Consider the following 16,220-nt stretch of genomic DNA (forward strand, 5'->3'; position numbering starts at 1 on the left):
TTAATTAAGGCCTATATTAGTGTTAAAATCACCATAATTAATTGGGAATTAAAATGATATGATACATATATAAACTCACACAATTTTGGGACTCAGAAAACCCCCATATGCTTCTTGAAGGGCTTGGGGAAGGTCCCAGTGGAATAGTGTGACAAATGGCTCTAATACTGGATTTTACTATAATAGAATTTAGAGAAAATTCATATACTATTATACATTCTAAAAAAGGATACGAACTTTTTATTGCTTAATCACGGGATGTAAACTTCCTTAATTCATTTTTTCCAACTGAAAGAAACGGATTTTGTATCACTATAATGCGATACCAGAATGAAAAGTCATGTGTAAGATATCATGTGATGTTGTCACCCAATCGCGTTAGTGGACTTTTCATTAGTGACTAGAATGGTAATCACATCTACATGGATCAATAATATTATTTTCTTGTTCTATAAATGAGGCTTTTAGCTTGAAAGATTTTTTTATTTTTTACATTTTAGTTTCGAATTGAGAGAGGGAAAGAGCAAAAGTAAGTCTAACCATTGGAAAGTAGTTCATTGATGAGGTTGTTGTAATAGTCGATGCCATCCCTGTTCACTCCACAACTTCTGGTTCCATCTACGACATAATCTTAGAAATTAGAAGCGATACACGTCGTAAAAAAAAATTTATCATTAATATTAAAATGAACATGTCAACCCTTCAAAAAAAATATGAACATGTCAAAATTAGAAGGATCTTCGTTACATGTTAGATTTTAGTTTAATGATATGTACACTAGTACAAAATTGGTTTTTAACAATCGCTAGGCGAACCGTCGTCTAATCGTGAATCGTTAAATGTTTGTGGTATATAACGACAGTTTTATCCGTCGCTAAAAATTACATTAGACGACAGTTTTCTTAATAAACCGTTGTCTAATATCAACAATAATAGACTTGGTGCGTATTTTAACCGACGGTTTTATAAAACCGCCGTCTAATGTTGAGATTTAATGACGGTTTTCTAGAAAAACCGTATATATATGCTCTTTCCAAATAAAAAAAAATCGAGCTGTTTTTTTGTTATCCCACGGGTTGGCCTATTAACCCCGTGTTTTATTAGCTTTTTGCCCACAACTCATAGAACCATTTTAACCGTAAAACAAAATATTAAATTTTTAAATAAGAATGAATTATAAATACTAAATAATACATCAATAAAAGTAGTTGATGATTAATATTACAACAACATATTAACTAAATGGTTATATAAATTACAACTACATATAGTTTATCATTTTTTTCTCTTTCTATTATTTATAACACATGTCCATTCAACATCTAAGCGAACAAGATTTGAATCATCATCAACAAAAACATCAACCTCGTCAACGGGTGTCAAGACTCTACTCTCCGTTGGAATGCCGTTGCAATCATCAGCATCCCTTTCTCCATCACGAATAGCTCTTGGCTTCATGAGAACAACTAAGGACAACTCCAAATCATTGGGGTCAGTTGTATAGAAAACTTGTTTTACTTTCGTTGTCAAAATGAAAGGATCATTCTTGTAGCCCATTCTTCGAAAGTCAACAACTGTAGCGCCGTCACTATCAACCTTCACATAATTATTGTCAGCCCACTTACACATAAAAAGTGCCACTCACAATCCGCAATATAGTTCTCTACAAAACTATTGTAGGTCAATGTTCTATATACGAAATTCTTGTCTTTTGCAAACAAAATATGCATAGTATCGGCACGGAGACTAACACCACTATTTTAGACCGGGTGCTTCTCATCTCTCTCCCGAGTATAGAAGGTGTAACTATTTATTAAGTATGACGTGTATTTCATTACCGTCAACGAGGGCTTCTGACTAGCTTAAACAAGTCTTCTGGTACACCTTCATTTCCTGACTCGTGAACCTTAGAGTAAATGTGTGTCCTTATCCACTCTCTAAATGTCCAGTTATGTTCATCTTGCAACCACTTCTCATTTCTCCCTCTTTTTGGGCTTGCTACCTTTATTTAATTTTTGTGGACCTCTATGAATGATTCCACCTCACGAGCATTATGTAGCACGTAAAGATAAATTTGTTCCCATGCTTCATGAGGAACCGAGGAAGGAATACCAGTAGATTTACCTTTTCACTCCATGTTTACCTTATTTTGTAAACCAATTGCTTCCACGTTAGACAAGTACTCCGAGCAAAATTCAACAGCTTCTTCGGCTATGTAGCTTTCCACGATGCAACCCTCCGGCCTATTTCAATTCTTAACATAAGCTTTTAGAATCTTCACGTACCTTTCAAAAAGGTACATCCACATCAAGTACACTGGCCCGCAAAGCCTAACTTCAAAGACTAAATGTACCGTTAGATGAATCATGATGTCGAAGAATGATGGTGGAAAATACTTCTCTAGCATGCACAAGGTTACCACCAACTCTAATTGTAGTGTATCCAATGTCATTAGATCTACTAGCTTAGAACATATGGAGTTGAAGAAGTAGCAAAACTTAGTAAGTGCAAATCTGACCTCCTTTGTTAGAATCCCATGCAATGCAAGTGGCAACAGTTGTTGCATCAAAGTATGACAATCATGTGTCTTCATGCTAGTCAGCTTCAATTCTTTCACGGACACCAAGTTCTTGAAGTTAGATGAATACCCTTCTGGAACTTTGACAGAAGCAAGCCATTCACAAAATTTTTCTTCTCTTGTCTCAATAATGTGTAGCTGGAGGTAAGTAAGTGCGGGAGCTTCTTTTCTCAAGAGCCAAGTCACCTCTAATATTCAATTCCATGATATCCAACCATACATTGAGATTGTCTTTAGTTTTACCAGGGATGTCAAGTAGCGTGCTAACTATCGACTTACAAGTATTCTTCTCAATGTGAATGACATCAAAGTAATGGTGAATTAACAAGGAACTCCAATATGGAAGATCAAAGAAAATTGACTTTTTCATCCAAGGTCCGATCACTAGGTCATTATTTGTTCCTTCCTTCTTCCCGAAGACCACTTGTACGCTCTTCACCATCTCAAATACTTGTTTACATGTCAAAGGTCTTGGAGGTGGTCTTTCTTTTGTTTTACCATTAAAAGCTTTTCTTTGTTTGCGGTATCGATGATTCATAGGCAAGAATCTCCTATAGCCATCGTATTCTGTCTTCTTTCCATGTTTCAACCGAATCGAAGATGTCTCTGTTATGTAAACAGGGCAACCTATGAAATTCTTAAACGAGTACCCAGATAGGTTTCCTTATGTAGGGAAGTCGTTAATGGCCCACATCAACATTGCTCGGAATACGAAGGAATCATCGCGGAAACAGTCGTTAACTTCGATCTCACTTTCTCATAATCTCCTCAACTCGCCAATCAACGATGCCAAGTAGACATCAATGTCCTTTCCCGGTTGATTAGGTTCAGAAATCAACAAGGTCAATATTAGAAACTTTTGCTTCATACACAAGTCTGGCAAAATATTTAATTTTACAAGAATGATGAGCCGAGTATTGTGTTTGCTTCTAAAATTACTATGCGGATTTATCCCATCAACCAACAACGCAAGGTAGACATTCCTAGGTTCTGCACAAAATTCAAGATTCGTTTGAGGCATGTCTTTAAATTTTTAGGCACATTTTTCAAAGACTTTGGGAGTGTTTGTTTCCTTTTTGGAAAACGTTTTTCAGGTTTTTTTGAAGAGAAAAAACAATAAAAATGGTGTGAGAATCATGTTTGTGAACATCGTTTTTCAATTAAGGTAAATTGAATCCAATACAATTAATGAACATCGTTTTTCAATTTCGGCAACTAATCGTGGAGTTAGTTTTAATTAAACCCTCAAGATATATTTTATAATCAAATAAAAAAAATCAGCTTCTGAAGAAAGTTATGTCCTTACAAAGCATTTTACTAGATAGGTCGAATTGGAACATAGAAATTATTGTATAAAAAGTAAATTTAAGTTGATGGAGTACAAAAGGCTAAATTTAAGTCTCGTTCATTTTAATGATTTGAATTTAAAATTTGAATTTTGTTACAATAAAAAGCTCTCAGAAACAGTTACATTTAACTTTTTTATTATAATAAAAAACTCATATAAAATCATATCTCAACTCAAATTAAAAACTTAAATTAGCGAACTAAACGAGCCCTTAAATTATTTGGCCGTGTACTTATTTGTATTGCTAACTTACTCCTAAATTTTTAACTTTGACAATTTGCCTCTGACTTTATTAATCGTTGATAGTTAAATTTGACAAACGACTGTTATATCCCAAATGAAAATAGACACGTTAGGCGCACATGCCTTCTTCATTACGTTACTGCTGCCACATCTTTACCCTCTTCTGTCCTCTCTTGCTTTTCATTTATGGTTAGTATTATTTACATTCATGATTTTTTAGTTCTTCTTTCTCAATACGTATTTTTATGTGTATATATAGAGTTATTACTTATGAATTCTTCTCCGTTTATATGGATCGTATCATACGCCTATACATATATGTGATATTTTGACTCTATTAATTTCTCTCCCAATACGTAAAACTCATATAATGAAAGACAATTAAGCACTGAACACATCTTAGTTAGGTAATTGGCACTCTCACTAGCTACCTTATCCTCTATCAAATTCCCCACTGTAATATTGTTGATAAGAGATGAAAATTAAAAAGTTTGACATTAAGCAGCTAGAAACAAGAATAATGCAACAAATAGAAATAAAAATTGTCAAGCCGTAAATATCTGGAATAGAGTTGAAACTCACACCTTAAAGCAATGGAAAAAAAAAAAATTAAAGAGAAAAGAGTTCATATTACAAAATATGTAATTATGAACACCAATCATATCTATTGTAGAGAGATTCTATCATCTCTTGGAAGATGAAAAGCCAAAAGTCCCACTTGTTTATAAGAAAACAAGTGATATTTTTTATCCTTTTTATATTTCTTACAGAGACATCAGCGGTAATGAACGTCGTCTGCGCATTTAAGCAAAGCCTATCCTGGCCATGGCCTTGTACATTTTCAACGCCCTGAGACGACAGATGCGTGAAATCGGAGGGTGCTGCGCATGGAAGTCGTGCGTGGAATGGGACAGAAATGGTTTGTATCTGCTATTTCAACTGTAATTAATCCCATCATGAACATTAATAATCCCAGCATTAATGTAAGATTAGCACATCTTCAATGGCACATCTCTGTGCACTACAGATACAGTGTGTTTTTGTAATTTGTACATTGGAATCATCAGAACCATTCCCATTCGAAACTCGCAAAGTAAAATAGGGAACATTCAACGTTACTTCGTCGTTCCTAGGTGATTCAGTATTATTCTAACGCTTCTTATTATTTGATTTTTTTTCTTTTTTTACAATTATAAAAAATAGATGTCCAAAGAAATTAATGCTTCGATAGTAAGAGTATCATTGTACTTGTGATAAATATGATAATCTTTATCAACCTATATTACAAATTACAGAGAAGAAACACAGCAGTACGCTTTTGAATAAAAACATCCAAACAACCCACACAAAGAAGTGCTACATAAAAACCTTCCAATGAAAAGAAACATTTTAACAAGTTATGAACCACAAATTCGAAGCAAACATCAAAATACTACCATGTTTTGATAGTTCATTAAAAACTAGAAAAGTTGTGATAGATCATTCCAAGAGCAATCTTCACTTGGACCTGGCAATTCCGTTCCAACTACCTGTTTACGGTTTCCTGAATTAAATTGTCAAATTAAGAACCTTGATATATAAAGTGGAATATAGTCGAAGCAACAAAATAAGGAAAGTTAATTTGATTTAATGAGTATTTTCTACCTTCTAATTTTTTGGATTAACAGCATACCAAGTTTGAACAGCAGTTAGAACAAGTACCACAGCAGCGGCAATCAAAGCTAGAACTGTTAACGGGCTACTGAAATAGGCATACCAGACTTGAGCCGTCCAGATCGTGCACTTTCTTTTGTAATGCTTTTCTATGTTGTACTTGACATGCTCATACTTGTCAACGGGTGGTGCAAAGCAATTAGAACCTATTCTATTGATCAATTGAGCTGCTTCTCCATCGCTACTGAGACTGTTCCGAAGAACGCCGGCTGCCCTTAGGTCCTTGACGTCGTGTTCATTATCAATGAGTAGATCTAGCAAGCTTATATAAGAAGCAATCCAAGAAAATTCCTTGTGAAAACTCTCGAGAGATATTTGTCTAGACACACACATCTCATACGCGACTAAATTCAACAACATACGTGCAGTCGAGTTGTCAACTATTAGTGTGGGGAGCAACAATTGCCCACTAATCAAAAATTGAGATTGGAAAGCTATTTTTTTCAGAGAATCAGTTGGCTCCAACTTTATACCCGCTGCTTTAAGTTCCTGGACAGTACGGAAAGACTGCATGTTGCTCCAATGTTCTGGGACATCATATGGTGTATTTAAGCGCTCTATGAACCCATCTATAAGTGCTCCTAAAGCAACGGGAATGCACAGACAGCAAAGGATAGATATACAAAATACCCTCCTCCACATTCTGCGGGCAAAATCAGTACGATGATGACGACAATACTTAGGAAGAGTACCTAAAAGAATTCTTCGATGAAGGTCAAGAATGTTACGAGGCATGTAATTATCACTTCCCGTTCCAGAATGTTGTTGGCTCAAATATTCCAAGTGATAAGATGCATTTGTAACAAAACAACTGCTCATAATAATAAATTTGAAAAAATCGTGTATAAAATCCTTAGTACTTGTCGATTCCTGCTCGTTGAAGCACATCAACGCATTAAGGACTGGTAAGGGTATTTGGTTTTCTAACAAAAACAAATCTTGTTGGATCAAGGCTGCCTGACCGTTACTAATGTTTAACGTGTTTAACTTATTATTCACATAGCTGTGTATAAACCCTACCACTGCACACCCGTCTAAGAACAACAACCTGAACAATTCCTCATCGGTATACGACTTAACTATCTCTTGATCAAAGTAGGCCTTTATGTTCTTGATATCAGTCTTAAGTTTTTCAAGTAAGAATGCTTTCTCTCTGCCGCTCTTTTGAACGAAATATGCTGCCAATTTAAGCTTGAGTTCCGTTTTGAACAAACTAGAATCGGCAGAATGAATAGGACCAATTGACAACTCTCTTGGTGTAAAATACTCTTTGCAGTATTCATTCCTTACCATGATTTCTGGAACCTTTTGTATGACTATGTGCTCCTTGTTTTCACGTGTTTCTATTGCGTGAAGGGTGTTGATTCTTATGGCCATTTCATGTAGCAGTTTCTCATCTTCAGTCACCTTAATGACGTCATCGTAAGTAAGAACATTAATTTTAGAATGGCTTGTGCTATCTTGACTCTCCCATGTTCTTTCCTGATCCTGATCAGCTACCCGTATCTCCTCTTGCTTTTCTGTTGCATCAACAGTGAGACTATTGCTCTCAACGGACATCTTCTCTTGTACCTAAAAAAGAAAATGGTATTGCAAATAGACCCTCACAAACTTGATGATGATTGAGCTCAACTTTTTTTACTTTACACTAAGGGCTGGTTCTCTTCGCCGGTTAAAATTGTGTGATATTTTTGAAGTTTTTACGTTTGAACTAAAAGTGTTATATCTATGTGGGTTTACTTTAGTTCAAACTGGTGTTTGAAAGTATAAACTTTGAACATGTAATATACTTCATGTCAAAGAATAAAAGTTCTATGTTAAGTAAGTATGAGAATTGTGAGTAACTCGTAAATAGATCCATGGTTTTATACTAGAAAATATTGTAGCAAAGAGGTTCGAACCCATAGAATTTAAGGGAGCTAAGTTCTTTTAAATGGGTACTAAACTCATCTAGTATGATTCTAAACCCACAGCCCAGGTTCAGAAAAAAAGAATCAAACATTCGTTCAAACTTGTTCTCTAGTTCAAAACCTGATGAACCCGCGAAGCAAACGGGGTGTAAATGAGTAATGAAATCATTCAATTCCCAGGGAATAGCTCTATTGGGGGCCTGCTACATACCCCATCGATGTGGCATAAATTGTCAGCCAACCGATTACTATTGAATGGAATGGTTGTAACTTATGTTGTGCACCTAGAAACAAACAAACCACACAATAAATCTTTCCTTTCTTAGTACAGAAAAAAAATAGAAGAGAAAAAAAAAAAACTCATTTTCCAACTTCGTTTCTCAACCTAAGTCTTCGAAAACAAGGAACTACTCTTCTGCTTAAGCAGTAACTACAACAATTACTCAGTCTCACTTCAGGTACATTTGCACCCCTGAATACCTTAAAAACAAAAAAACAAAAAAAAAATGAAAAATAAAACCTCAAGTCAATTATGAGACAAAATCATCGGAGGTGGTGAGGGAAGTCATAGACAGATTTGGGTTCAAATTTAGGGAGAGATTTTTTTTTTTTTCCTTTTTAAGTGTAATCATGTGTATTTTATCTTATAATTATTTGGTGTATCATTTTTAATCCGAGTCCTTCAAAAACCATTGTATGGTTTATGATTTGTTCCCCATACACGGGGAAATGACCCCATTGAAGATTTTCCCTAAAGTTTATCCTAATAGGCACTATTATATTCCATTATAAAAGAATGAAAAAACACAACTGAAAACTTCGCATGAAAAGAAAACTAATACAAGCCATAAGTAGAAAAGAAAACACATCTAATAATACTGTTAAAACTTTGTGATAATAACTTATTCCAGAAAATGCATGGAAGAAAACTACACAAATTACCTTTCAAATTAAAGAGCTTGAATCTTGAGCTCAAATTGCAAGCGAGTGAACAATTTTGAAAACCAGAGACCAATGATCTGGGAACAAATTATTTGTTCTTGCAAGCATCTCTGTTTTTCTTTTTTATAGAAAAAAAGGTAATAATAATAGCTTGTCTCCTTTCTCAAATTCTGTAAACTAATCACAAAAGTTGGCTGGTTTGGAAGTTGGAACTCCCCATATTAATATATGCTACCATTTGATAAATAATTATTGCTGCAGTTCTGGATGTTCATAATGTTTGAGCCAGCAGCTGAAATTATGGCTCTCCCAGATGAGGAGTAGCCTCCCACATATTGAAATAGTCATTGCAATTAAAATATAGGGCTATTAGCTGTGTTAGTCCTAAACTTTAAGCATAATAATAATTTGGTCTCTGACTTTTAACCTTGGCATATTTAAAGTACCTGTTGGTTCATGTATTCAAGTTAGTGATTTTGATTTATTAGCGAAAGCTTTGTGAGAGAAGATATTTCTGAATTCAAATTCTTTGTTAGATAAAAAACATTGTAATCAAAATCATGGGTTCAAGTATATTTATCAAACAAGAGCTTAGTCCCTAAACTTCCATTTTTTTTTAATAGTTTTGATCACTGACAGTAAAATTGACAAATGAATTCTAAAATTTAGCTAGATAATCAAATATTATCACATAATAACATAAAATTTGGCACCAATAGTTATTGTGTCTACAAAACATTATAAGGCTTGTTCTTTTGCACCTAAACTCAAAAAAAAAAAAATTTGAACTCAAATTACAACTTTATTCAAATTCATGTTCTATAAAATTTGAGTTTTAACTTGAGTTTGGAGCTAAAATCCGAGTTCAAGTTTTTCCTTCAACTCAAGTTCCTAAACTCAAATTTAAGTTAATAAACAGTATTTTTTCTATTCTTAAAACGCCATAACATTTTCGTTTTAATTCCGATAGAGATGATTTTTTTTTCTATCCGTTAACAACGAAGAGACGAATAAAACCTCACCCATATACCCAATTAAAATTTTCCATCACTATTGAGTTTTTATTAAAATATTATTCAAATACAAAGTCAATTTTTTACCAACCCAAACACAAACTCAAAAAGATTCACATCTCAAATCATAATTCAAATGTACATTACCAAACAAAAACTCAAGTTACAAATTCAACTCAAGTTATAACTCAAATTCAACTCAAGATCTACACTCAAGTCACCATAACTCAAAAATGCAAACGAACAAGCCCATAGTTTTTAATAAGTTTTAATAACAAAGAGAAAATTTTATATATAATGTAACTCTTTTTGTAAAATTTTAAATTATCACGGGATGGACATATGTTTATCTTTGTTGAATTTCAAAAATTATTTGTCAATTTTACTGCAAGGGGCTAAATCTGTCAAAAAATGAAAATCGGGGACTAAATATATATGCCAAATTAAAAGTTCAAGAACCAAATTATCATTATGCTAGAGCTAAACCAAACTAGCTAGAGCTAATGAAATAAGTTGACCTGCAAAAAATAAATAAATAAATAAAATTGAAAATGGAAAGATGATTGTTAGAAGAACAACTTAATTTGTTGTTTATTATCATCAGGAAACAATATATACAGAGTGCTAGTTTGCCGATTAAAGGCTTAGCACATGAACAATTTAAAAGGAGATTAAGAGTGCAATTATAAGGGTTTGAACGATTATGATCTCATTCTCTAATATCACAATTATAGGCAACTGCAGAGTCATTTCGCAGTGGCTGAAGATTTTATTTCATCCGAGTTGTTTTGAGCGAATGTGTTATGTTCATGAGATTTTGTCAATCAGATTTGAGTTTATTTTTTATTGTTTTAGATTTATTTAGATTTATGAATCTAATTTTAATTTATGGGATTGAGCTTTCCCCCGAGCCTGTCATAGTACGGGAGCCTCTTTGGCACTGGGGTCCGCCTTTTTTTTTATGAATCTAATTTTAATTTATTTCTGATTAATTAATTAATAACCACTATTTTAGGAACGGTTCCAAAAAGAAGTACATCAAAAAACGCAAAAGACATTTCCATAACAAAACAAAACGAGACCTTAACATCATAAAAGCCAGCACTAATTTATTCCTAATTAGTTAATAAATAACCACTATTTTAGAGTTTTGTTCGTAGTAAAATTTGATTGAAATTCAACTCGGTAAACTACCTGTTAAAGAATAGGTAGGGGTGGCAATTCGTGTTGCCGTGTCGTGTTCATGTCATGTTGACCCCCTCAGTTGACACGATAAGACCTGACATGAACACGACCCATTTATTATTCGTGTCGAAATACCACACCCAAACATGACCCATTTATTGGCGGGTTGAAACAACACGACACGACTAACCCGTTTATTAAATAGGTCATAATCATGTCATACCAAACTATTGATTACCTGCCAACCCGTTTATAAAACGGGTGATAAATAGGTCGTGTCAACCTATTTCTCAACCTGTTTTCCAACCCGTTTATAAAAGGGGTGATAAATGGGTCATGTCAACCTATTAATCAACCTGTTTATCAACATGTTTTTCAACCTATTTGTGGGGTGATAAATGGGTCATGTCAACCTATTAATCAACCTGTTTATCAACATGTTTTTCAACCTATTTGTACTTAAAGATCTGTTTCTCAACTTTCTCACCCCTAACAAATGGGTGATCTGTTTTTCCTATGAAACAAATGATATCAAGGATCATTACATGACTTGTAGACACAAATAGTAAGCTTAAGCAGTCTTCTGCTTTTACAATAGATATAAGCGGAAAAACAGCACAATAACGATGACAATGATGAAGGGACGTACCAGCTTGATCTGGCGTTAATTGATGCAATAAGACGAGTATACTCTTCAGTTTGCCTGCAAAAAGTAATTTAAGGTATTGAGTTGGACGAACTCATACAAATTTCAAACAAAAAGAAATTCGGGCCTTGGATGAGTTGACAGATAAATACAAGACTAAATTTTGTTCTACATTGGATTTTAACCGTTGACCTATCTACAACAGAAACTTCCAACATGATAGCATCCAGCTTCAAAAAATACAAATAAAAAATCCCTACCTGGATAGTTTCTCCTCCCTTTGAGATATGTAATTTATAGTTTCTGACCATGTGAACTCCACATGAAATCCTAGTCCAATATCCACAAAAATGCGTTTTGTATCTGGGCTGTAGCAAGCAAAACATAAAGGACCACAGTTATTAGCAACATTACTTTGAATTGGGCGCTCTTTGGGCCAATTTTCATCAAACTATAACATGCCAACATGTGGTGATACCCGAAATTCAAACACGCAATCATGGATTATTAAACATACAGAATGAAATACCAGAAAAGAAAGAAATACTCAAGACTTACATATCAGCTTGCATGTACACTTCAGAGCCAAGATTAACCGGTGTTCCAAGACTGGTAACACTATTCTTCTCCAAGTTATCTATGTTCCTTCGTAAATCTGAGCTTTGAAGCCATAGAGTCAAGAAAATCATGTATTCTCTTGTAGCAAGGTTTAGATAAAACAAACAAGGAAACAACTTGCATACTTCAGAAGTTGTAAATACAAGAAAAAGTGAAAAAGGATACAAAGTTTTTTGCTGTTCAAAAATTTTGTCCCTGCAAAAGAAGAACCATAAAGGCAATGAAAAGCGTTGAAGAACATTATCTTTAGTTCTTAGAAACATATTGACAAGAACCATTCAACCATTTTTTGTGTTACAGAACAGCTTAATTAGACATCATATTTCTTGATTTACAATTTTGATGCAACAATAATAACTAAAAGCAAAATATGTAGAAAGCCCAACATAAGGAACTCGAGCTAATGCTTTTATTGCTACTAAAACTTCCATAATTGTCCTAAGAATGAATTACCCCTTAAAGAAAAGATCAATATAAAATGTGGGATTTCAGGAAAAGCCAATTCCTCAAATTTCTGAGAATCTCACTTCCCCAAGGTCGAATTTGACGAAGACGAAAAAGAAGAAGACTTCACGAAGGCCGATCTGATGAAGAAATGAGAAGAACTAGATTTCCTTTCTTTTTAGCCTTTCTGCTCGCCTGCTTCAGAGTAAAGCCCCGCTTTGTAAAGAAAGATAGAAGTCCCGTTCCCTCGCCTTGGAATAGGATGAAAGAGGATAGAGTGAGTGGAATATGTAGGCGTAGGCGGTGGTAAACTCCTCTTTCCGGTAGTAGAAGGGAAGCTCCCAAGAAGAAGAAGAAGAAGCGGCGGTGGAGCCGTTTCAAACAGAGCGGCGCTGGAGCTATCTGGAGAAGGAGATAGCGGCGGGTGAGTGAGAAAATGAGAGAAGGCAATAAGTGAAAACCCTAGCTTCAGAAGAAAAGAATATATTATTAAGTATTAAAAAAAGTATATAGTTGTGAATAGGAAATTAATGGACTATGACCTTATTTATTTAACCGATTTGAATTTTTAATTTTAAGTTTTTACGGTTAAAAATTTTTAAAAATACCGTATTTAATTTTTTTATTATAATTAAAAACTCTTAAAAAATATCACATTTCAGTTTAAATTAAAAATTTAAATTCGTGAAACGAACGAGATTTATATATTCGTATTACTTAAATATAATACGTTTAATAAAAAAGTCATGACCGGTCAATTACAGATTGACAGGTCAACTTAAAATGACACAGTATTTAATCTTATTTTATAGATTTAACACGGTAAAATCGATATGTTTAATTAAGAATTACGCAGCAGCCCCCCGAGAGGACAAAAGAAACCATATTAACCTCATCTTGCCGGTATAGGGTTTAGGTTTACAAAGGCTCATAAGCTGATAACATAATATGTATGTATGTATACTAAATTGATTGGTGAATAAGGTCAAGCTAGACTAAGAATAGTGGACAGGCGAATGTATATAATGCCTTTAAGGATTCAAAATATATACATTATAATCGACAATAAAGACGCCCCACTTTAATTGGACTTTGTTTTTTGACGCTATTTAAAAGAGTCAAATTAAACAGTTTAGCAATGAACAAAGATGCCCCACTTTGGCCAACTTTGCATTTTGTTTTTTTGAATAACGACTAAGCATTTTTGACGTCGTCAAATTGATCACAAGTTGTCAAAAAGAGTGCAGCTTATATATAGATTGACTTAGGGATTGAATTTTAGCTTACTACCACATTTTTCCCTTATATATTTTTTAATAATTCAAAAACTATTCCCCAAGTTTTTAAAGTACCTCAAGGTTATCCCTAAGTTTGGAAAAATAATTAAAAATAGCCCTTTAACCACAAAGGTTTTAAAGTACCATTAAATATTCTCAATAATTTCTATCAAATAATATTTGAATTAGTCATTAGTTACACAAAAGTTAAGCATAATAAATTTTAAAAAAATAAAAACAAAGAATAAATATCTCTCTCTCTCTCCCCTCTCAGGAACGCTTTAGTGAAGGCATGTATGTTCTTTTCAAAACTCAAGTCACGACTCAAACTTTTTATGTGAGAGAAATATTGCACAAAAAAAGTTAAATTTTAATTTTTAAGAGAAAAAACACTATAGTAAAAGAATTTGAGCGGTGAAAAAAAAAAGAATTTGTTTTGAAAGCAAATGTGAGGATTTTGGTGATGATATAATGGACGGTGTCGTATGGGTGAATGGACAATTGCCGAATGGGATTTGGTTTTTGGGATTTTGTTACATGCTGTGGCGGAACAGGATCTGGTGTGTGGTAGGGCCAGTCTAACCAGAAGAAGTTGGAGAGATATATTTCAATGAGCTTTATAATAGAAGCTTGATCCAAATGGTTATGGAACACTTTGATGAAAACTTTACTGTATTCCAAGTTCACGACCTTGTAAGGAAAATTATCCTTCAAAAATCAGAAGAACAAAATTGCACTGCAATAGTCGTTGAAAAAAATCCAATCCTTCTTGAAAAAGTACGACCAAGAACAACATTAGAGAAATTGCAGGGGAAGTACCTCAACTTTTCTAGACTTCACTCTCAGCACATTTTTTTAGTAAAACTAATGATGTTTCTAGCATTTTTTATGTCGGAATTCTTTAGAAATTAGGTGTTGAATTGCTCAGGATTGCCTTTGGACACATTTCCAGGGTGCGGCACCAAACTATACAATTTGAGGTATATAAACTTGTCTTTTTACCAAGGTTGCATCAATTTCACGCACTATTGGGAGGCTTAGAAACCTAGAAACTTTAGAACTTGAAGAAACTTTAGTTGAAGGCCTACGATGGTAAGGAGTGTCTGTCGGAGTTGGAGGTTTCCAAATGCTCGAGGCATTAACAATTTTGTAATGCGTTTCTATGTTGTACATGACATACCCATAATTGTCAATGGGTCGTGCAAAGCATTTAAAGCAATTTTGTAATGCTATTGATCAATTGAGCTGCTTCTCCATCGCTACTGAGACTGTTCCGAAGAACGCCAGCTGCCCTTAGGTCCTTGACGTTGTGTTCATTATCAATGAGTATATCTAGCAAGCTTATATAAGAAGGAATCCAAGAAAATTCCTTTAAGCAACGAACTTTATACCCGCTGCTTTAAGTTCCTGGACATTGCGGAAAGACTGCATGTTGCTCCAATGTTCTGGGAGATCATATGGTGTATTTAAGCGCTCTATGAAACAATCTATAAGTGCTCCTAAAGCAACGAAAATGCACAGACAGCAAGTCATGGATATACAAAATATCCTCCTCCACATTTTGCGGGCACCATGAGAATGATGATGACCACGATCATAAGTACTTAAGAGCATTCTTCGATGAAGGTCAAGAATGTGATAAGGCTTGTAATTATCACTTCCCGTCCCAAAATGTTGTCGGCACAAATATTTTACTTTATCTACGTGATAAGAGAGGCATTTGTAACAATAAAACTACTCATAATAATAAATCTGGAAAAATCGTGTATAAAATCCTTAGTACCTGTCGATTCCTGCTTGTTGAAGCACATCAACACATTCCTAAGGACTGGTAAGGGTATTTGGTTTTCTAACAAAAACAAATCCTGCTGGATCAAGGCTGCCTGAGCATTACTAATGTTTAACATGTTTAACTTCTTATTCACATAACTGTGTATAAACCCTACCACTGCACACCCGTCTAAGAACAACAACCTCAACAATTCCTCATCGGTATACGACTCAACTATCTCTTGATCAAAGTAGGCCTTTATGTTCCTGATATCAGTCTTAAGGTTTTCTTTCTTCAACGAAATATGCTGCCAATTTAAGCTTTACAAATGTGGTCGCAAAAAATATAAACTAAGTCAGTTAAGCTTGCATCTTTTGTGACGACTTAATTCGAAAAATGTCGTCGCAAATACGGTGCCTATAAAGTGCGATTCAGCCTCAGAGTTAATTCTTTCATGCATAGGATTCCACCCATATAATATGGACAATCTTATTAAATCTCACGGATACTATCAATGGTCCTATGGTTGTTC

General features: G+C 34.2%; 1 protein-coding gene across 1 annotated transcript; it reads right to left on the bottom strand.

The window, feature by feature from the left end:
- Positions 1-5,465: 5,465 nt before the first annotated feature.
- Positions 5,466-12,818, bottom strand: LOC21396261 (protein UXT homolog; the record flags this gene model as incomplete). Its single annotated transcript, XM_010097099.2, has 7 exons — positions 5,466-5,712; positions 5,814-6,144; positions 11,582-11,635; positions 11,839-11,946; positions 12,137-12,238; positions 12,362-12,391; positions 12,724-12,818. Coding segments are annotated over 6 exons (717 nt in total), but the record flags the coding sequence as incomplete, so codon positions are not given.
- Positions 12,819-16,220: the final 3,402 nt, after the last annotated feature.

Source organism: Morus notabilis, unplaced genomic scaffold (assembly GCF_000414095.1).
Source record: "Morus notabilis unplaced genomic scaffold, ASM41409v2 Scaffold555, whole genome shotgun sequence".
Lineage (NCBI taxonomy): Eukaryota > Viridiplantae > Streptophyta > Magnoliopsida > Rosales > Moraceae > Morus > Morus notabilis.